The sequence below is a fragment of the Papio anubis genome, chromosome 11 (genome assembly GCF_008728515.1).
Source record: "Papio anubis isolate 15944 chromosome 11, Panubis1.0, whole genome shotgun sequence".
Classification (NCBI taxonomy): Eukaryota; Metazoa; Chordata; class Mammalia; order Primates; family Cercopithecidae; genus Papio; species Papio anubis.
Window position 1 is genome coordinate 64,359,683 of NC_044986.1, and position 22,290 is coordinate 64,381,972.

The 22,290-nt window shown below is 38.8% G+C and overlaps 1 protein-coding gene across 6 annotated transcripts in view; it reads left to right on the top strand.

Annotated features, from left to right (window-relative positions):
• Positions 1-22,290, top strand: part of MYPN (myopalladin) — a 123,922-nt gene that overhangs the window by 27,900 nt on the left and 73,732 nt on the right. For 4 of the 6 annotated variants that reach the window (XM_017962998.3, XM_009214834.4, XM_003903870.5 and 1 more), the window contains exon 3: positions 5,826-6,728. The exons of 1 other annotated variant lie outside the window; for it this stretch is intronic. In XM_017962998.3, the coding sequence (XP_017818487.2) occupies positions 5,827-6,728 (902 nt within the window). In that variant the 5' untranslated portion in view covers position 5,826. Of the gene's footprint in view, positions 1-5,820; positions 6,729-22,290 lie in introns of those variants that run through there. One more of the 6 variants, XM_009214836.3, reaches the window with a different exon arrangement.

Here is a 22,290-nt window from a genome sequence, read left to right on the forward strand (position 1 = left end):
TCTTTGCATAGCAGCCATGATTGAACTTTTTCAAAACCATGTCATCTGCTTCTCAAAACCTTTAAGTGGTTTTCCCTTCACAGGTTGAATAAAATTTGAAGTCCTTTCCATGGTCTGCAAGACCTTAAATGATCTGGCCTTGTACCTTTCTGACCTCATTTTCTTTCGCTTTTCTTTTTCACGCACTTCTTCGCTCACTGGGCTTGACTTAAACATACAAAACACTCACCTCTTTAGGCTTTGACGCTTACTTCTACCTCAGTCAGGAACATTCTTTTTTTTAACCAGATGGTCACATGAGTAACTTCTCCACTGCATTATAAACTTTGCTTGACTTTGCTAGCTAAAATAACACACCTTCTTCCCTCCTCCATTATTCTCGATCCCCATTTTCTATTTTATTTTTCTTCCTAACATTGAGATTTTACCTACTAGAATGTCAGTTCCATTAGGACAGAGACTTTGTCTTTTGTTCACCAGTGAATCCACAGTGCCTAGAACAGTGCCTGGCACATAGTAGATGCTCAGTAAATATTTATTGGATGAATAAATGAATTATAGGGTACCTATAATAGCACTTGTGATTTTTTAAGTACAAATTTTATAATAGTTATAAAATTAATGCTTAAAAGATAAAGTTTTTAAATTAATGCTTAAAAAAGAAAATAATTTTCATATTTTTTATTTTGGCTAATATTTTATCAGTTTAACAATTTATATATGCATTTTCATCTGAGAATCCTCAAAGATAGAATTGTTATCCTATCTGGATAACTGAGATTCAGATGCATTAAGTTACTTTCTCAAGAAAACAAAGTTATTTAGTGTTGGAGCTGGGATTCAAACCCAGGTTTCTGATTATAATCAGATGTTCTCTGATACTTCTGGTATAAAAGCAAAGCATTCCAGCCTGCCCAACATGGTGAAAACCCATCTCTACTAAAAATACAAAAATTAGCCGGGCATGGTGGCGGGTGCCTACAATCCCAGCCACTCAGGAGGCTGAAGCAGGAGAATCGCCTGAACCCAGGAGGCAGAGGCTGCAGAGCCGAGATCGGGCAATGACAGAGCAAGAGTCTATGTCAAAAAAGAAAGAAAGAAAGAAAGAAAGAAAGAAAGAAAGAAAGAAAGAAAGAAAGAAAGAGAGAGAGAGAAAGAGAGAGAGAAAGAAAGAGGGAGCGAGAGAGAGAGAAAGAAAGAAAAAGAAAGAAGAAAACAAAGCATGATTTCAGTTATTTTATCCACCATAAATAAGTTTTCACTTGAAAGTCATCTTAAAGTTATGACTGCCTTTACCAGTTTATAGTTTTTCTTTGTGTCTATAAGTTTTCTTTGTCCTCCTTTATCTGTCCTATTTTATCCTACAATTAAAAGTGAAAGATAGGCCAGCAACGGTGGCTCACACCTGTAATCCCAACACTTCGGGAGGCCGAGGCAGGTGGATCACTCGAGGTCAGGAATTCAAGACCATCCAGACTGATCAACATGGTGAAACCGTGTCTCTACTAAAAATACAAAAATTAACCAGGCATGGTGGTGCATGTCTGTAATCCCAGCTACTTAGGAGGCTAAGGCAAGAGAATCGCTTGAATGTGGGAGGTGGAGGTTGCAGTGAGCCAAGATCGCACCATTGCACTCCAGCCTGGGCAACAAGAGTGAAACTCTGTCTTTAAAAAAGAAAAAAGTGAAAGCTAATAATAGAGTTAGCAGAAAATTCTAATGAACACATTAATTCAACAAATATTTATTAACCACCTTCTATGTGCTATGTGGGTGTAGAGATGATGGTGTACAAAACATAGGGAGACAGAGAAGAAAATACACACACTTAATGTATTGTGATAAGTACTGTGTTTGGAGACTGTGTCAAGGACAGTGAGCTTTGGGAGCACATTGGAGAGGTACCCAACTCAGGGAAGAGAAGAAACCCCAGGGCAGTGATGTCTCAGCTAGGAACCAAAGACCATGTAGGATTAGGCCTGATAAGATAGTGAAAAGAGGTGGGCACAGGAAGCAGTCCAAGCAAAGAGAATACAAAGATCTGAAGTCAACACAGTTAATTCATGAGACTGTATTTCAATAGAATACAGATACACTGAATTAACTATGAACGTACACTTTGGTTTCTCTTCAAATTTTTCCTCGGATCAGGTCACTTCACTGGTTCTGCCTCCATTTCTTATCTATAAAATGGAGGCCATGATACATGGCCATGGCTGTTAAATCATAATAATTATTATAGTAATAGTAACTTCCATTTATTGAATGTTTACTAAATCCCAAGCACATTAATCATCACTTCTACCTATGATATGGCTACTGCTACTATATCTGTTTTACAGATGAGTAAACTGAGGCCTATAGTGTTTAAACTTTCCCAAGTTTATACTAGGATATTAGGAAGTGCCAGAACTAGGATTTGAACCCAGTTCTATCTAACGCCAATGTACTAGGTCATAAGTACTACATTAAAACATTAAAGAAATCTTTATTTTGAATACCTGAAAGTTTTGTTATAATAATTTCTCATAACCATAAACATAAGAACAGGTACATTAACACCTCAATTGGCTTCTTCAAAAAAAAAAAAACTCATCTAAGAATTTTCTTTTCTATTTCCACCACAAATATAAACATTTTTAAAGTTCTTCAACTTTAACGTCACCTTCACCAAAGTATTGTTCTTTATGAACATCAGTCGAATACCCATTATAGTGGCAGGCCCTATTTTAAGGACTTTGCCTTTGATGTTATTGATCCTCACTCCCTTGGGAAACAGATTTTTTCATGTTTTACAGACGAAGAAACCAAAGCTCAAAGAAGTTAAGTAAACTTCTCAAAGTTACATAATTGTTAAGACATGAAGCAGAATTTGGAATTAGATCCATCTGGTACCAAGGTTAATGCTCATTCCATGTTGCCTCAATGTAAAAGCTATCTCAAAATAAAGGGTAAAAGACAAAGTCACATTAAAACACAATATACAGGGTAGGCACTATGCCTCATGCCTATAATCCCAGAGCTTTGGGAGGTGGAGGTGGGAGGATCACTCTGAGGTTCTTTTAGTTGAGACTCAGCCTGAGCAAATGCTGAGAGACCCTGCCCCGGCAGAAAATTTAAAGCATTAGCCAGGTGGTGAAAAGCGGGCTGTAGTCCCAAAGCATTTTGGGAGGCTGAGGAGGGAGACCCTGCTTGAATCCAGGGAGTTTACGCTGCAAAGGAGCTGACTGCCACCATGCCCATCCTGGGTGGAGAGGAGCGAGACCCTGGAAAAGAAAGCAAGGAGGGCCGGGCGTGGCCTGCCTGTAGTCCCAGCATCCTTTAGATACCGAGACGGGGTTTGGATCACGAGGTCAGGGAGAGATCTCCAGACCATCCTACACACACGGTGAAACCCCCTGGCCTCTAATTAAAAAATAAGGCAAAACTAGTTTATTACAGCATGGCTACCTGCAGTCCCAGCTACTTGGGAGGCTGAGGCTGAGAACAGAGAACTTTAGGATATGGAGCTTGCAGGAGCTGAGATCTGGCTGCACTGCACTCCAGCCTGGTTGGTTAGAGCCAGACTCCATCCTGAAAGAAAGAAAGAAAGAAAGGAAGAAAGAAAGAGAGAGAAGGGAAGGGAAGGAAGGAAGGAAGGAAGGAAGGAAGGAAGGAAGGAAGGAAGGAAGGAAGGAAGGAAGGAAATAAAAAAACACAACAAACAGTGGCACGTCCAATGAAGAGAGGATGCCATCCTGACGAGTAAGGCACCTAACCCTTCCCCATCTAAACAGAAACAGAAACTTAAACGGTACAGTGAAATATTGAGTTAAGCAAATGAGGGGATTTTCGGGTGCATTAGTTACATCAAATAACATCGGTACCTTTGTTCTATATATCTCTTTAACCGCCCTCCCATGGTAGTTTGTGCACAAATGAGAAAGCTTTTCAGCTGGGGTATCAATTATACTTTCATATACGATTTTGTATATTATTCACTGTTCCACAAAATTTAACAAATAGACATATAGTTCTATTTAATGAGTATGTCATAATTTAATTAACTAATTTCTTATTACTGAACATGGTTGCAATTTTTAAATATTATCATGTGATAAACACCTTTGTAGACAAATCTTTGCTCTCCAACACTTTTGCGTTTTATTTTATTTATTTATTGCGACAGAGTTTCACTCTTGTTGCCCAGGCTGGAGTACAGTGGTGCAATCTTGGCTCACTGCAACCTCCGCCTCCCGGGTTCAAGTAATTATCCTGTCTCAGTCCCCCAAGTAGCTGGAATTACAGGTGTCCACCACCAAGCCCAGCTAATTTTTTTGTGTTTTTGGTAGAGACAGGGTTTCACCATGCTGCCCAGGCTGGTCTCAAACTCCTGACCTCAGGTGGTCCACCCGCTTTGGCCTCCCAAAGTGCTGGGATCACAGGTGTGCGCCACTGCACCCTGTCACCTTTGCATTTTAGATTAACCTTTTTAAAAAGGCATAATACACTTCATCCAAATAAGTGGCTCTAGTTGGGGCTATCTCAGTCTGTCCAAGTAGGTAGGAAAAATATTTTACTGTGGATGGTCCTTTCAGTCATCTCTAATTGCCTCTCAAGGTGGCTGCCTACTTTGCCAATTCAGAGGTTAGTTTGGGATAGCATTCTAGAAGTTTGGGAACAGGGACAGTTCCTAGGAAGCCTTATGTGTGATATAAGTGACGCTGTCATATAAGAGAAAGGAAAGAAATTAACTGAAGTAAGTTCTGTTATAGGATGTTAAAGCCAGAAAATATTTAGAAGATTACTTTTTTCTCTACTTTCCCACACAGTAGCCAAGAATGGCAAATAGTCTTCATCTCCATTGCCATCTCTGATTGGTGATGGCTGAAGGAGTGGAGTGTTAGGAAAGTCAAGGTAAAGAGGGGAAGTACAGTAATCACTGAGCTGCAACTTTTAAGGACGAGAGAGAGTAGTGACAGCCTAAGTCACAAATTTGCCATCTGTTAGTAAATGTTTGAATGAATAAATGGATATAATATTAAAAATACAAAATTGGCTTGCATCATTATATTATTTTCTTAAGAATTTAAAAAGTATTTATTTTTTGATCAATTTCTATAATTCTATTACATTCAAGGTAAAGAGGAGAGGGTGGAGAGCAAATCTCTGTGTATGAAAGCGCTTTATAACTAAAAGATCATTATTGACATTATCAATATCAGGCTTAGAAATGTTATTTAATATTATTATAGTTATGTCATGGCTTTCACAACTGAACTTGCATTTAAAGAGTTTAATAAAGTGGTAATCATCCAGGTCTTTATTTGCAGGGAAATTTCATTCCATTCTTATTTATTTCATAGTTTAAGAGTAATATTTAAGTCTTTAAAGTTTATAAAAGGGGGAGGGCACGGTGGCTCACCCCTGTAATCCCAGCACTCTGGGAGGCTGAGGTGAGCGGATCACCTGAGTCCAGGAGCTCAAGACCAGCCTGGGCAACATGGCAAAACCTTGTCTTGCAAAAAATACAAAAATTAGCCAGGTGTGATGGCACATGCCTGTAGTCCCAGCTACGTGCAAGCGTGAGGTGGGAGAATCACTTGAGCCCATGAGGTGGAGGTTGCAGTGAGCTGAGATTGCATCACTGCACTCCAGCCTGGGTGACAAAGTGAGACTTTGTCTCAAAAATAAATAAATAAATAGTAAGTTTGTAAAAGTATTAAAATTAGGCAATTCTTTATTTTGAGCTTTAATTTCTAACGAATCTGCCATGCTATAATAGACACAGACTTGTTATTCCCTAGAAATGATCCAAACTTTTTGTTATTATTATTTTGTGACAGCATGCAAGACGACAGCGTAGAAGCTTCTACTTCCATATCTCAGCTTCTAAGAGAGAGCTATTTAGCTGAAACCAGACATCGGGGAAACAATGAGAGGAGTCGAGCAGAGCCTTCCTCCAACCCTTTCCATTTTGGCAGTCCTTCTGGGGCCGCTGAAGGAGGCGGAGGCCAAGATGACCTTCCAGATCTTTCAGCCTTTCTGAGCCAAGAAGAATTAGATGAAAGTGTCACTCTGGCAAGACTAGCCATCAATCACGACCCTTTGGAGAAGGCAGATGAAACTCAAGCTAGAAAACGACTTTCTTCTGATCAGATGAAACACACACCTAATTTAAGTTTTGAGCCTAACTTCTGCCAGGATAACCCTCGAAGTCCCACCAGCTCCAAAGAAAGCCTCCAGGAGGCAAAAAAGCCACAGTATTGTTCTGAAACCCAGTCCAAAAAAGTATTCTTAAATAAGGCTGCCGACTTCATTGAAGAGCTATCCTCCCTTTTCAAATCTCACAGCTCCAAAAGGATTAGACCTCGTGCCTGCAAAAACCACAAGAGTAAACTGGAATCTCAAAACAAAGTTATGCAGGAAAACAGCTCCAGTTTCTCAGATCTGTCAGAAAGACGAGAAAGATCTTCTGTTCCCATCCCTATCCCTGCGGATACCAGGGATAATGAAGTGAATCACGCACTCGAAGAGCAGGAAGCCAAGAGGCGTGAAGCGGAGCAGGCTGCCAGTGAGGCGGCTGGTGGAGACACCACCCCAGGGTCTTCCCCTTCATCTCTGTACTATGAAGAACCTCTGGGGCAACCTCCCCGGTTCACTCAAAAGTTACGGAGCAGAGAAGTTCCAGAAGGAACTCGAGTACAGTTGGATTGCATAGTGGTAGGAATTCCACCACCTCAAGTAAGGTAAAAATGCCCCACTGGTAATGTTGAGTAATGTTGCTTTCCATCTACCATGACCCTCCTAAGTATTATCCTTTAAGTACGTGGTTTCCAAAATTATATACCGTCTTTGAGAAAAGTAGTCGGTGTCTAAAAGCAGCTTGGTCCAATAGAAATGTAAACCTAGTCACGTATGTAGTTTTAATTTCTCTAGTAGCTACATTTTTAAAAACTAAAAAGAAGCAGGTGAAATTAAAGTTAATAACATACATTATTTAACTAACATATTAAAAACATTATCGTAGGCTGGGCGCAGTGGCTCACGCCTGTAATCTCAGCACTTTGGGAGGCCAAAGCCAGCCGATCACCTGAGGTTGGGAGCTCGAGACCAGCCTGACCAACATGGAGAAACTCCATGTCTACTAAAAATACAAAAATTATCTGGGCATGGTGGCGGGTACCTGTAATCCCAGCTACTCGAGGGGCTAAGGCAGGAGAATAGCTTGAACCCAGGAGACGGAGGTTGTGGTGAGCCGAGATCGCACCACTGCACTCCAGCCTGGGCAACAAGAGTGAAACTCTGTCTCAAAAATAAATAAATAAATAAAATAAAAATAAAAACATTATCATTCAACATGTAACCAGTGTAAAAATTATTAATAAGATATTTTACATTATTTTTATTATACCAGGGATTTGAAATCCAGCGTGAATTCTACACTGACAGCATATTTCAATTTGGATGTTAAATTTTCCTAGGGAATATAGCCTTCATTTTGCCTGGGCGCAGTGGCTCACGCGTATGATCCCAGCACTTTGGAAGGCTGAGGTGGGCAGATCACTTGAGGTCAGGAGTTTGAGACCAGCCTGGCCAACAGGGCGAAACCCCATCTCTACTAAAAATACAAAAAAATTAGCCGGGTGTGGTAACAGGCATCTGTAATGCCAACTACTCAGGAGGCTGAGGCAGAGGGAATTTCTTAAACCTGGGAGGTAGAGGTTGTAGTGAGCCGGGATCGCACCACCGTATTCCAGCCTGGGCTATAGATCGAGGCTCCATCTCAAAATAAATAAATCAGGCCAGGAGCGGTGGCTCAGGCCTGTGATCCCAGCACTTTGGGAGGCCAAGGCGGGCAGATCACAAAGTCAGGAGATCGAGACCATCCTGGCTAACACGGTGAACCCCGTCTCTACCGAAAATACCAAAAAAAAATTAGCCCGGCGAGGTGGCGGGCGCCTGTAGTCCCAGCTACTCGGGAGGCGGAGGCAGGAGAATGGCGTGAACCCGGGAGGCGGAGCTTGCAGTGAGCCGAGATCGCGCCACGCGACTCCAGCGTGGGCGACAGAGCGAGACTCCTTCAGTAAATAAATAAATAAATAAATACATATAATTAAAAATTCAGTTATTTAGTTGCATGAACCACATTTCAAGCGCCCAATAACTGCATGTGTCTAATGACTACAATATTGGACAGTGCGGGGCTATAGTTTATAGCCTAAAAATGGTCTCTATGCAATGAATACCTGCAATATTTTTTTAAACTTTAAAGAAACCCAAATAATAGCATAAACACCGACAGAATTGGGCTGAGGGTAAAGTCAATTTAAAGATTCATTATACATGTATTAAATGTATTATAAACTTTCAATGTCAGCTTCATGAACACTATGACTGATGGATAGAGAGGATATTCATCTTTTCTTTGCCTACCATGGTCAGCTTTTCTGTGAGGCAAATGCAGTATAAGTTTCAGGAGTTCTTGCTTGCCTAGGCTATGCCTGATTTTGCATATTCTAATTTTATTTTACTTTTTAAAGGAGCCCTTCCACATTTATGAGCTTCAGGTCCCACAAAACCTGGAACCAGCCTTAGCCCCCAGAGTAACATGTCCTACCTTTGATTTTATAATGGAATAACATGTGAACAATATGGTTGAAGTGGATTACTTTTGTAGAGAATTCCTGGAATTTAGAGTCTTAGAAGAGTTACTTTGTGTTTGTAACTACCTGATTATTACTAGAAAATGATTTCATTACTATTTAACATTTATTCTCTGTATGTAAATAGGGCATCATCTTTTTATTTCATAATATTCATATTATAGGACAATAGTAGTATTAATAATAGCATTTTTATTTATACATGCATATTAATTCAAGGGATTCTGGCCCAAAGACATATTCATATATTGATTTTTGCTTTTCAAAGGCAACATAAGGCAATGTCAAATATTATCTCTACAATGGCAGATACATTTGACTATTAGGTTATCCCACTGACCTCCTTGAGGGCAGGGATTCTGTTGTTTTTACCTTCGTGTCTTGAGCACCAAGCACAGTTTGGGCTCATAGTAGCCACTCAGAAATGTTGAATAAGCTAGTGGATAAGGAAACAGGAAAACAAGAATCTCAACTTAGATTTAAATCAGAAGTGAGACCTTTGGCCTAAGACGTAGCAAAGGGTTGGAACTGAAAACCACAGGGCGGTGTCTGCCCTTCTGCTCTGAACGTGCCTGATGATACTCCCAGAGGCTCTGGTTGGTAATGCTAGTGAGATGTCATCACAGCCCCCATGACAGCTACCACTCAGTGGCATCTGGTCAGTCTAAGTAAGCTGGTGAGAACTCCAGTTGTGATACACACAAAACTTAGATTAGTCCTGTCCAATCCATTAGTTTTCTGAACATAGATTGATTATAAAACAAAAATTAGACCACATCATTCAGGTCTCATCCTACCCATTTTTCAGCCATGACAATCTCAGATACAAGAATGAATTCAATTCACTACTAAGAAATACCAATTAGGAAGACATTCCCCACAAAGCAAAGTAATGTGGTGGCCACTCAGAAACCATTTAATCAGCCAACTAAAAATTTACAAATCTTCGAATTTAAAAGTAAAAGAAATGTACACAGTTTCCATGTAGCAATGCTAATTTTTCCTGGGAAGAATTTCTTTACTGACAGCATTCATACTTGTATCTTAACCACTGGTTCGATGCTAGGAAATTAGTAGGTATATGCTAAATATTTTCTGAATGAATTAGTACTTAATTTTATGACTGCAATTAGATTAAGAACAGAATTAGAATTTTCCAAGTAGACTAGTAGCTGTCATTTTCCTAAGCACAGAATTTATATAACTCCAATCAGAAAGCAAATATGTATTTATTTAGTTTTTACTGTGTGCTCAGCACTGTGATCAATGCAATGACAGACACAATATAAATATGCATCCCTGCCTTCAAGGAACTTGCGATACAGTTAAAGAAATAATCCTAATTTTTATAGTACAAACTTTAAGTAGTGTCAGGTGTCACAGAAGGAGCAAAGGACTAGAAAAGTCAAAGAAGTCTTCAGAGATGTAGGAGGATTTTACTTGAACTTTGAATAGTGAAAATTTAGGTAGAAAGTTTCTTATTTACTCATTCAACAAATACCAATTGAGTTACTAAAGTGATTCACTGGGAGTACAAAACAATTGTGAGCTAGTGGAGGTCAGGAATCTTGTTTTGAAACCAAATCTAAAGTCTTCTGAGAGGGTGGCTTACAGTCTAATAGCTAGGAATCAGACAGACAGCAAACAAATCAATCACTGCAGTATTACATAATAAGGGCTATGACAGGAGTCTGTAGAGGAGGCAGTGGTGGTTTAAAGGAGTATATGAGTTGGTTAGCCTGGAGCACATGATAAAGGAAGCGTTAACTCAGGAGGTAGAGGATGCCAAGCATAGAGGGGAAAGCAAGTGCAAAGCTCCCGAGGCAAGTGTTATCAGGGAACCATAAGTACTCATCTATGTCAAGAACACAGAGTAAAGGTAAGAAAGATTAGAGATAAGGTTGAAGAGGTAGGTGGAAGGAATGGGTCCTTTCAGGCCAGGTCACTTCAACATGTTATGGAAGGGCACAGGCACTCTAATTATAATAAGATTTTTTATATGGCAGGGAGGACACTGACCAAACTGGAAAGGACAGTAGAGTCAGATGACTTTGAAGAACCTTGAAAGCAAAGCAGAGTAGTTCAGACTTGGTTTCAAAACAAACTGGAAACCATTTAAGGTTGTGTATGGGGAAGTAACAAGATGAAAGGGAGGATTTAAGAAGAATTAATCTGGAAGAATAAGTCACATCTGGAAAAAATGAAGCCATGAAGCCACTTAGGAAGCTGCGGAAGGTATCCCAGGCATCTGATGCTCTGGTGGGACTCGGGTGGGTGTGGTAGGAACGAGGAGGAAAGATGTCAGCGAGCAATATTTAGAAGAAAAGAAATCAAGCTGAACTTGGTGACACACCACAGAGGAAGGACAGGTATACAAAATTTACTCCACAAGTTTGTGGACCTGGACACTTAAGAGAAAGATGGGGTCTCCAGTAAGGATGGAGGCAAGGGAATAAGTGGCTGGTTTGTGGAGGAGGTCGATGGGAATTTGAGTCTGAGGGGACAGATGGACCATTTCCAACAGGCAGGCAGAAATGCAGGACTGAAAGTCAGATGAGAGAGTAGTGGAACTAGAAACATTCCAAGGAATACCCTGGACACTGAGAAAAGCTTGACACAATATCTCTGTACTTACAAAGGAACTGTAAACACAAGTAACACTTGGAACCAACTTCTAGTTGGTTCAGTCCAGTGCTAGAGTGGAGTAGTGTTTTTGACACAGAATCTCTCTCTCTGTCACTCAGGCTGGAGTGCAATGGCCAGATCTTGGCTCACTGCAACCTCTGCCTCCTGCGTTCAAGCAGTTCCCCTGCCTCAGCCTCCCAAGTAACTGGGATTACAGGTGCCTGCCACCACACCCAGCTAATTTTTTTGAATTTTCAGTAGAGATGGGGTTTCACCATGTTGGCCAGGCTGATCTCGAACTCCTGACCTCAGGTGATCCACCTGCCTTGCCCTCCCAAAGTGCTGGGATTGCAGGTGTGAGCTACCACCCCCCGACCTGGGACACATATATCTTTTTTTTTTTCTCTCTCTCTCTCTCTTTTTTTTTGAGATGGAGTCTCACTCTGTCACCCAGGCTGGAGTGCAGTGGCATGATCTTGGCTCACTGCAACCTCCACCTCCTGGGTTCAAGTAATTCTCCTGCCTCAGCTTCCTGAGTAGCTGGGATTATAGGCGCATGCCACCATGCTCGGCTAATTTTTGTCTTTTTAGTAGAGATGGGGTTTCACCATGTTGGTCAGACTGGTCTTGAACTCCTGACCTCGTGATCTGCCTGCTTCAGCCTCCCAAAGTGCTGGGATTACAGGTGTGAGCCACCGTGCCCAGCCTGGGACACATACATTTTTTAAGATAAAGTAGTGCTATTGGGTTTTGAAGAGGGGTGGAATAGAGACGCCTGGAGCCCTACCTGTTTGTTCGCCACTGAAACTCTTGAGGCATCTCCACAGGACCCAGGAAAACAGATTTTGATTCAGAGGATTTCCTTAAAAAATATATTAAAATAACAAAGTAATGAGACATTTTGGTTTGCTGAAGAGGAACACCACAGTCAATAAGGATAGTATTCTTTTTTGCTATCTTAGCAAGAAAATATAATAAGTATACTGGGCAACTGAAGCCTAACCTATGTGCTCCTGTGTATTATATAATCAGTATTTTGCCCAAGTTCTTGTAACCCTAGTTTAACAAGTTAAAAAATTATTTTGCTTATATTGTTGATTTCCAAGTTAACTGGGTAGAAATTGTTGTATAAGAAGGATGGAATCCTGTATCACTGAAGCTAGTGTGTTTTGCAAGCCTGTTAATCTTTCTTGGACATAGCTTCATTGGAGGAATTGTCTTAGAAAATGAAATACGTTCATGTATTACCCAGAGATGAAAGAGTCTGTGAGAATTCACAGCAAATGGCCGTGATCCCTTCTTGTATCCCAGCTCCAAATTCTTTCCCCAGGAATGTACAGCTGGGTAACTCTATGTTTGCTTGTACACAACCTTTCGAGGCAGCACAAATTGACCTTTTATAGATATTGATGCCTGCTATGGCTGTTAAGTTTTGTTATTGCTGCTTCCAGTCATTTGTCTACAAGTAGTGTAGGAAACAAAACAGTTATAAATAAAAAGCATATCTTAATTTCATATTACACTATTTACAGGCTTTTTCTTTCTACTTTTTGGAAAAATCTAGATACCTTCATTCATTCATTCATCCAACAAATATTAAGTGCCTATTTATGTGCCACATACTGTTGTAGACACTAAGGTTAAAGCAGCAAACAAGACAGACAAATTCCCTGCCTTCATGCAGCATAGAGTATAGTAAGGAACACAGATAATAAACACAAATTCCGCAACTGTCTATATGATTACAATTATGATAAATGTTATAAAGGAGGGAGCATATAGCAAAGGGACCAAACCTTGTGGGTTGTGAAGGTTTTCTTGAAAAGCGATATTAAGGCTGAGACATAAAGGACAGCTAAGAGTTAGCCTGGCAAAGTAGGCTGTGGGGAAAAGTGGTGCAGGCTTAGGGAATAGAAAATGTGAAGCCCTTGAGGCAGCAAGGTAATTGGTGAGTTTAAGAAATTGAAGAAACAAATTATGTCTTGATGTCACTAATCTTAAAGAGTGAGGAGGAAATGGTTTGAGATAAGTATAGAGAGAGACTAGAGGCCAGATTCTCTCTCTCTCTTTTTAAAATGTGCCTTAAACTAATTCCAAGAGGTCAGATTCTAAAAGCCTCCTAGAGCAGACTACTCAAAGTGGGTCCGTGGACCAGCAGCGTTAGCTTCACCTGCGACATTGATGGACAGGTAAATTCACAGGCCACATCTCGGACCCACTGAATCAGGATGTCTAGAGAAGAGGCTCAGCCGTCTGTGTTCTAACAAACTGCTGATAATTTGTTGAAGCTAAGCAATGTGTGCAAAGGGGTACATTGTTCTAGTCTCTCTATGTATGTTTGAAGGTTTTCATAATGAAAAGGTATTTAAAAATAATATTAGTAACTTTAACATGTTTTAAAACTTTGATACAAGTGAAATCAGAATGTCTATTTTCTTCTACTACTTGAATTTTTTTCTTTAAAAAGTATATCCATGTTACACGCAACTCTAAATCACTTGTTTTCATTGCTATGTAGTCTTTTACTGTATGGCTAGAATACTATATTATTGATGTACATTTGGGTTGTTTACAGGATTTTTCCTAATATGCACAATGTCATTACAAACATTCTAATATACTTTACTGGTACACAAGTTCTTCCTGGTGAATGAGTGTGTTGGGCATAAAATTGCTGGCAGACTATGTATAACTTAAACTTTATGATAATACCAAATTGTTTTGCAAAGGAATTGTTTTGATTTACATTCCCACCGACATTGTGTAAGAGTTTTGGTTGTTCTACATCATTGCCAATATTGATATTATTGTTTGAGACCAGAAGTGTTTCAAATTTCAATTTTTATTGAATTTCGGAATATTTGCATTATACTTACTGGTTGAGCATCCCAAATCTGAGAATTTCAAATCTGAATGGCTCTAATAAACATTTCCTTTGAGTGTTGTCAGCACTCAGAAAATTTTAAATTTTTGTAGCATTTTGGATTACATATTTTTGGATTTGGGACACTCAACCTATACCAGACTTTTAAATTTTTGCCAGTCTGATGGGTATGAAGTACCACTCAAGTGGTTTTGATTTTCATTTCCACAGTTACAAATGAGGCTGAAATTTTTTTGTTTATTGACCTTTCAGGGCTCATATTTTATGAAGGGCCTGTTTACATCTTTCACTCATTTTTCTATTGGATTGTTTGTTCTTTTCTTATTGGTTTACAAAACTTTTAAAATATCCTGGATAGACTGGGCGCGGTGGCTCATGCCTGTAATCCCAGCACTTTGGGAGGCCGAGGCAGGTGGATCACCTGAGGTCAGGAGTTCGAGACTAGCCTGGCCAACATGGTGAAACCCCGTCTCTACTAAAAATACAATAATTAGCCAGGTGTGGTGGCAGGCGCCTATAATCCCAGCTACTCAGGAGGCTGAGGCAGGAGAATCGCTTGAACCCAGGAGGTGGAGGTTACAGTGAGCCGAGATTGTGCCATTGCACTCCAACCTGGGGGAAAAGAGTGAAACTCCCTCTCAAAAAAAGAAAAAAAAAAGGACAATGTCCTGGATACTGCTGGATACTAGTCATATAACATGTTATGAAAATATCCTCTTCTGGTTTCATTTATCTTTCTATTTTCTCTTTTTATTTTTATTTTAATTTATCTTTAGATAATTAGATATTCTTAACTTTAGCTCCAAATTAATTAATTTTTTCCTTTATGATTTTGGTTTTTGTAGTTTGCATCTAGTTTAAGAAATTCTTCCTAACCTCAAAGTCATAAAGATATTCTTGTATTTTGTCTTCCAAAAATTTTATAATTTTGTCTCTCACATTTAAGTTTTTAATTCACTTAAAGTTGATTTTTGTGTATGATGTAAAGCAGGGAACCTATTTTCATTTTTTAAGATTGAATAGCTAATTATTCTAGCACCAGTTAATGGAAAAGTACATCTTTTCCCCACTGATCTATAGTGTCAGTTCATCATAAATTGGAATTCTTAAACGTATGGACTTTCTCTTATTTTCCTATGGTTTATTTATCTCATTATAATAGGCTTTTCACAGCTCTTGGTTTCCAACTTTTTCATTTTAAGGATGTTCGGCTCTTCTTGCTCTTTTGCCCTCTAATATAAATTTTGGAATCCTTTTTTCAAGTTTTAAAATCTAGTCCGGGCACAGTGGCTCACGCTTGTAGTCCCAGCACTTTGGGAGGCTGAGGCAGGTGGATCACTTGAGGTCAGGAGTTCGAGACTAGCCTGGCCAACATGGTGAAAACCCATCTCTATTAAAAATACAATAATTAGCCAGGCGTGGTGGCAGGCGCCTGTAGTCTCAGCTACTTGGGAGGCTGAGGCAAGAGAATCGCTTGAACTCAGGAGGTGGGGGTTGCAGTGAGCCGAGATTATGTCAGTGCACTCCAGCCTAGGCAACAGATCGAGACTGTGTCAAAAAAAAAAAAAAAAAAAAAAAAAAAACCACTAATAAGATTTTTGGAATTGCATTGAATCTGTAGATCGATTTAGGGGAAGTTGACATCTTTAAAATACTGAGCTTTCATAGTTAAGGACATAGTATATTTCTCAGTTTTCAAAGGTATTCTTTAATTTCTGTCACCCAGGATGGAGTGCAGTGGCACAGTGATAGCTTACTGTAACCTTGAACTCCCAGATTCAGGTGATCCTCCCGCCTGGTTGTCCTGAGTAGCAGGGACTACAGGTGTGAGCCACTATGCCTGCCTTCATAGACAGTATTCTTTAATTTCTTTCAAAAAAGATTTGTAATCTTTTCTTGGGATTTTATAAATCCTTGGTTAGCTTTATTCATAGGCATCTCATTTTTAATGCTATTATTATTATTTTTAATGCTATTATTAATGGTATCTTTGTTAAAAATTACTTTCTATGTTTGTTATATAATAGAAATACAATCAACTTCTATAACCTTGTTAAATTCATTAAACAATTCTCCTTTGGAGGACTTTTCCTCACTCAACAACCACTAAATTTATAGAGATCTATCTATAGATTTTTGGGTGTGTTCTTCCTTTATAATCCTCTATTTCATATTTCATTACTTTTGCTGTTTTGAGCTGACTGAATCCTTTGGTACAATGTTGAACAGAAGTGTCTTGTTCTGTTCAATACATGCTCTAGTCTTATTTCTGATCTTGAAGAGAATGCTTTCTAGTTCTATAATAATATATTCTGTAGGATTTTGTTGTAAGTTCTGATGTCTAAAAATACTAAGATTTTTAAAAACCATGAATGGATGTCGAGTCTTTTCAAGCACTTTTTCTGCATTTATTGAGATTATCATGTGTTTTTCCCCTTTACTCTGTTAGTATGGTAAAGAATATTGATTTTATAATGGTAAGTCAACCTTGAATTCTTTGGATAAACACAATTTTGTCATAATCCACTATCTTTTTATATATTTCAAGATTTGGTTTGCTAATTTTAAAAAGGATTTTGCATTTTTGTTCAAGTACAAAATTTGCCTCAATTTTCTTTCTCATATTTTTGTCAGAAGATAATTGGCCCCAAGCTCTAAGTGTTATATTTAGTTAGTACAACTGGTATAGCCCATGAGGCTGGTTATGGTTTACATCTTTCTGATTGGTAGTGGCATCCATTCTGAATCAGCAGTTAATTACTTCGAGTATCACTCCTGTCCAGATCATACTGCAAAGGAATGCCAAGATTTAAAGTTTGGGTAGATGACAAAAATCCCCTAAAGGAAATTGGCAAGGAACATCCCAAATGGTAGGGGGGATATAGGGCAGTCATAAAAAAGAAGAGTTGCTGCAAGAGGGATTAAATAGTTGACTACAGTGAATACTAATTAGAGATCAAGTAAGATGAAAATTGAAAAGTATCATTTGATTTAATAACATGGAGGCCATAATGACCTCAGTAAGGGCAGTTTGAGAGGTTGATGGGCACCGAAGGTAAATTAGAAGTAGTTTAGCAGTGAAAAGGGCATCATCTTCCCAAAATGGTAGACTGAGCATATGGGCCTATCTTCTCTTCCAACACCCCAAAACCTAACTGGAAAACCATATAGAATGGCATGTGTACACCTGATTTTTTTTTTTTTTCTTTTAAGATGGAGTCTTGCTCTGTCACCCAGGCTGGAGTGCAGTGGCATGATCTTAGCTCACTGTAGCCTCCACCTTCTTGGTTCAAGCGATTCTCCTGCCTCAGCCTCTGTAGTAGCTGGGATTATAAGCGCCTGCCATCATACCTGGCTAATTTTTGTATTTTTAGTAGAGACAGGGTTCTGCCATCTTGGCCAGGCTGGTCTCGAACTCCTGACCTCACGTGATCCACTTGCCTCAGCCTCCCAAAGTGCTGGGATTACAGGCATGAGCCACCGTGCCCAGCCTATAGACCTGAAATTTTAACAAATTTCTCAAAGGTAGAAAGCATATAGATGGAAGAGAGTCAAGTTTTGTGGGCCCAGAAGTGTACACAGTTTGGGAAGTCCCCTTTAAGATAAATAATACAAATTGTAAATATGCAATTAGGTATAGGGCTTTGGAAGGGTAGGTGAGGAACCCTGAAGCTTCACTGGCTTCATGGTAAATCTGCCTCTAAGCAGATGGAACCTGATTGACAAGAGAACCCAAAGCCCAAATTATATCCTAGAGAAGACTGTTGCAGAGTAAGGAGCTCTCTGGACATGCTCCAGGCTCAGGGGCAAAAGATACAATAAGTGAGAGGGGGCCCAGGGCGGTCAGGGTGATTAATCTGGGAGCTACATTCAGAGCAGCTGTGTAGGTCAGTGCCTCCTGCTTCCCCTGCTTGAGCCACAAGCACTGCCAATTTATACAGAAGCCAGAGCAGCAAATGTGTGCTGGACAAGCAGGGCAGCGTCCCAGATAGGCGGGAGGACTGAGGAGCTACTGGTACACAGTACATGCCTACCTGAAATTACAGTGCTCCTCCCCAGCAATCACTAAAAATATCCCCCTGTAATCAGAGCCAACCTCCACAAAAAAGCAAGATTTTCAAAAAGCTAAGAAGTCAACACCATGAGAGGCTCTAAATTGAACAAATAGAATAATTTACTCTAAAAGAAAGAGCTAACATAGCAAACAGAGGAAGGGAAGAAACCATTCTTCAAACTATGTAACATGCAAAAATTCAAGTACATTGAATTAACAATAACAACAAAACTAAAAAATTCAAGATGTTCATTTGTTCATTCATTCAATAACAATTCATTCAGCACTCCCTACTAGTCTCACTACTATCAGGGACTATTCCAGATACTTGGGATTCATCAGTAAGTAAAGCAAAGTTTCCTGCCATATTACATTCTAGATGAGGTGAAGGAGAACAGATAAATATTATATTTAATAAATAAGTAAATTACATAGCAATTTAGTAATAAGTACTATGAGACAAAGAAAAAGAAAGATTTCTAGAAGGAGACAATAAAAATTTTCTAGTCACCCCTCCTCAAAGTAATTTAACGTTTTAAAAAAACTATTTTAGGAACTGTTTTCATCTTCACATTTATTCATCCTCTGTTTTGTTATATCTAAAATAGGATATGTGGTAAGGGGTGGTATTGATGTCTTGGTATTAGCCACTACCTATTTATGCTTTTCTTAAGTTACCAAGAAGTTTCTGCCTGGAATAACTCAATAAATTGTTTTATTTTACTTTGTTTTATTTATTTATTTTCTGAGACAGAGTCTCACTCCTTCACCTAGGCTGGAGTCCAGTGGCGCCATCTTGGCTCACGGCAACCTTTGTCTCCCGGGTTCAAGTGATTCTCGCACCTCAGCCTCCCGAGTAGCTGGGATTACAGGCATGCACTATCACGCCTGGCTAATTTTTGTATTTTTAGTAGAGATGGGGATTTCGCCATGTTGGCCAGGCTGGTCTCGAACTCCTGACCTCAAGTGATCTGCCTGCCTCAGCCTCCCAAAGTGCTGGGATTACAGGCGTGAGCCACCATGACTGGCCAGAACTCAATAAATTTTAAGAACACTTAAAACATAGACATATCCTCCCGCTTACACCATACCCTCCCATGAGTGGAACATGGACATGAAGACTTAAGTTTACTAACTCAGTAGCAGTCAAACAGGACATACAAATTGTGTCACAAAATTCAACATAACTTTTTTAGACGTCTATTATTATCTTATTGTCCAATATACTCCAGTTGCACTCTGTATATGAAGAAGAGTTGCTTTGATGCTTGGAAAGAGCTGGAAATGTGAGTAAGTAAATGTACTACTTTTTGGCTGTGTTTTAGGCCCCACATTCTTCACTTAAGAGGTCAAGCATTCATTGTTAAATGAAGCTGGGCAAAGACAATTAAAGGAAAGTCCTTTTCTAGTGCCCAGGCCTTCTTGAAAAAATGAAAACGAAAAAAACTTGAGGCTATAATGACCCTAACTGAGTTCATTCAGTTAACATTCATACAACAAATATGTTTTGAGCAGCTGAAACGTACCATACACTGTGCTAGGTGTGAGATAGACAGAGGTAAACAAAACAAGCGAGATAATTTCTGCCCTTGTGTTTATTGTCCAGTAAGGAAGAGAAACATTAAAACAAATAAAACTACAAATAAATATATAATTATAAAATATATAAAGGTTCCAGAAAGGAAAAGAACAGGGTGTTAGGACAGGGAATAACAGAAGTTGGGATAGAGACTTTGGAAGGGCTGGGGCATGGTTAAAGAAAGACTCTGAGTAATCATTCTTTTAACAAGCGTTATTACTGGTGAGTCAGAATAACACATTCAAATTACGTTTAGAAGTTGTTAATGTGCTAAAACAATGAGTCATAATATTTATCCAAGCCATATTTTAGAAGAAATAGTAACCTCACAGCAGAATGGTGACACGCAGTCAAAAGTCCAGTTAAATCTGAAAAATGTGTCTCTTCAGTGTCTTCCTTCTTTCTTCCTAGGCTTGCTAGCTAGCCAAATGAGCAGATATGGCAAGCCATCCTTGTGCATGAAAGGTGGGTCCTTTTCTTTAACCATCTGGACCTGCCCTATTTATCCCAATCATTGACTCATTTCTATTGAGCCATGAATCATGCCTGGCATCTACTGCCATTCTGTAAGTGTCATGAGGATTTGGCGTTCTAAAAACATGCTGCCAGTCAGGCCATTTCTATGAAAGCATTCCCTAACATGGATGGAGGTTTAAGAGTATGGTTCCCCCTGACCCTCAAAAGTCTTCAGCATAGCTGGGTAAATTTAATACCTTTTCAGAAGCCAGCCTGATCCCTGCCTAATTTCTGAGTGGGTCATGCTGTTAAAGTCAGAGTGACGGTTACAGATTGTTTTTTTAGGCCTGCTGAGGCCATCCTGGCCATCTGAGTAAGGACAAAAACACTTCTGACAGAGAGTTTGGGCATTTGAATCATTCCATTTATCTCCTTCTGGCTATCCAATTGCTCATAGATGTTTCCACTCTCATTTTGGTAAGGACGAGAAATGTTCTCTAAAGAATTTAAATAATCCTATAATGTTTGTATAATGGAAAGTATTAGTTTTGAAATAGCTATTGATATTTGTTTTATCAAATTAATAGAGTTACATTGCTTTAAAAGCCAAATGTTATTAAAGAACAGACCATTTTCAACACTTTTTTGCAATTTTCTGTTTATTTACCGCTAGCTTCTAAATAACATGAGAGTGGTTCAAACTTTTTGTTCTCAGGATCCCTTTACAATCTTAAAATCAATGAGGCCCAAAGGAGGTTTTATGTGAATTGTAATATTTTATTTATTTATCATATTAGAATTTAAAACTGAAAAAATATTTTAAATATTTGTTTATTCATTTTTAAATAGTAATAATAAACATGTTAACAAAAAATGTTATAAAAAATAACTGCATTTTCCAAAACGAACAAAAAACCATTTAGTGAGAAGAGTAGCATTGTTTTTCAATGTTTGCCTATCTCTTTAATATCTGGTTTAATGGAAGACAGTTGGATCCTCACATTGGCTTCTGCATCCAGTTTGTTGTATTATGTTGTTTGGGTTGAAGTAAATTTTTAAAAATCCAACCTTACACAGTTTTGTAGTCAGAAACAGGAGGAGTATTTTAATAGTCTTTTCAGGAAATTGTGGCTATTCTTGTTTGATACTATATTAAAATTAACTAGCAGTCGTTTTTGAAAGATTCGTTGCAATGTGAAATCTGAAACCACACCAATAAACTTTTGTACTCTGCTGTACTGAAACCTACTGGTCTGTCTTGAACTTTGAATGGATAATATCACGCATTGGTCATCAGGAAAATGAGTAATGCAGATCTTCCAAAAGGTGATACATTTTATTATATAATATTTTAAAATCACATTTGTTAATATCATCACTGATTTCATAAAAAATTATTTAAGTATTGGAAAACCATAAAGTTACCGCGGAGGATACAAGTTTTCCAAACTTCTAATTTTCCCTTGAAACCTCAGATTTTTTCATTCCAACAAATACAGTCAGGTTTTTTTTTACTTGAAATGTCAGGTTTACTTCCTTCATTTTTGAGAAAATGTCTGCTGAATACCCAAGTTTGAATAACCACAATTTGTCTATCATTTGTTCTTTCAAGTTAAAATATTGTTTCATGCATTAAGCAGTTAGTTCAACCCTTAATGTCAACATCACACAAGTGTTCTTCCATATGCAACAGATTTTTATGCTATTAATACTTATGCTATTAATACTTCTCATTTTTCCACCCAAATATTAAGAACACATGGTCTCAAGGTGGAGATTAATAAAAGTAATGATTTTTACTGCTTCATCAAGGACATTTTTTGGTGAAACGGAATTTTTCTTTTTCTTTCTTTCTTTTTTTTTTTTTTTTTGGTGATGGAGTCTCTCTCACGTAGTGCAGGCTGGAGTGCAGTGCCGCGATTTTGGCTCATTGCAACCTCCGTGCCTCCTGGGTTCAAGCGATTCTCCTTCCTCAGTCTCCTGAGTAGCTGGGATTACAGGTGTGCGCCACCACGCCTAGCTAATTTTTGTATTTTTAGTAGAGTTG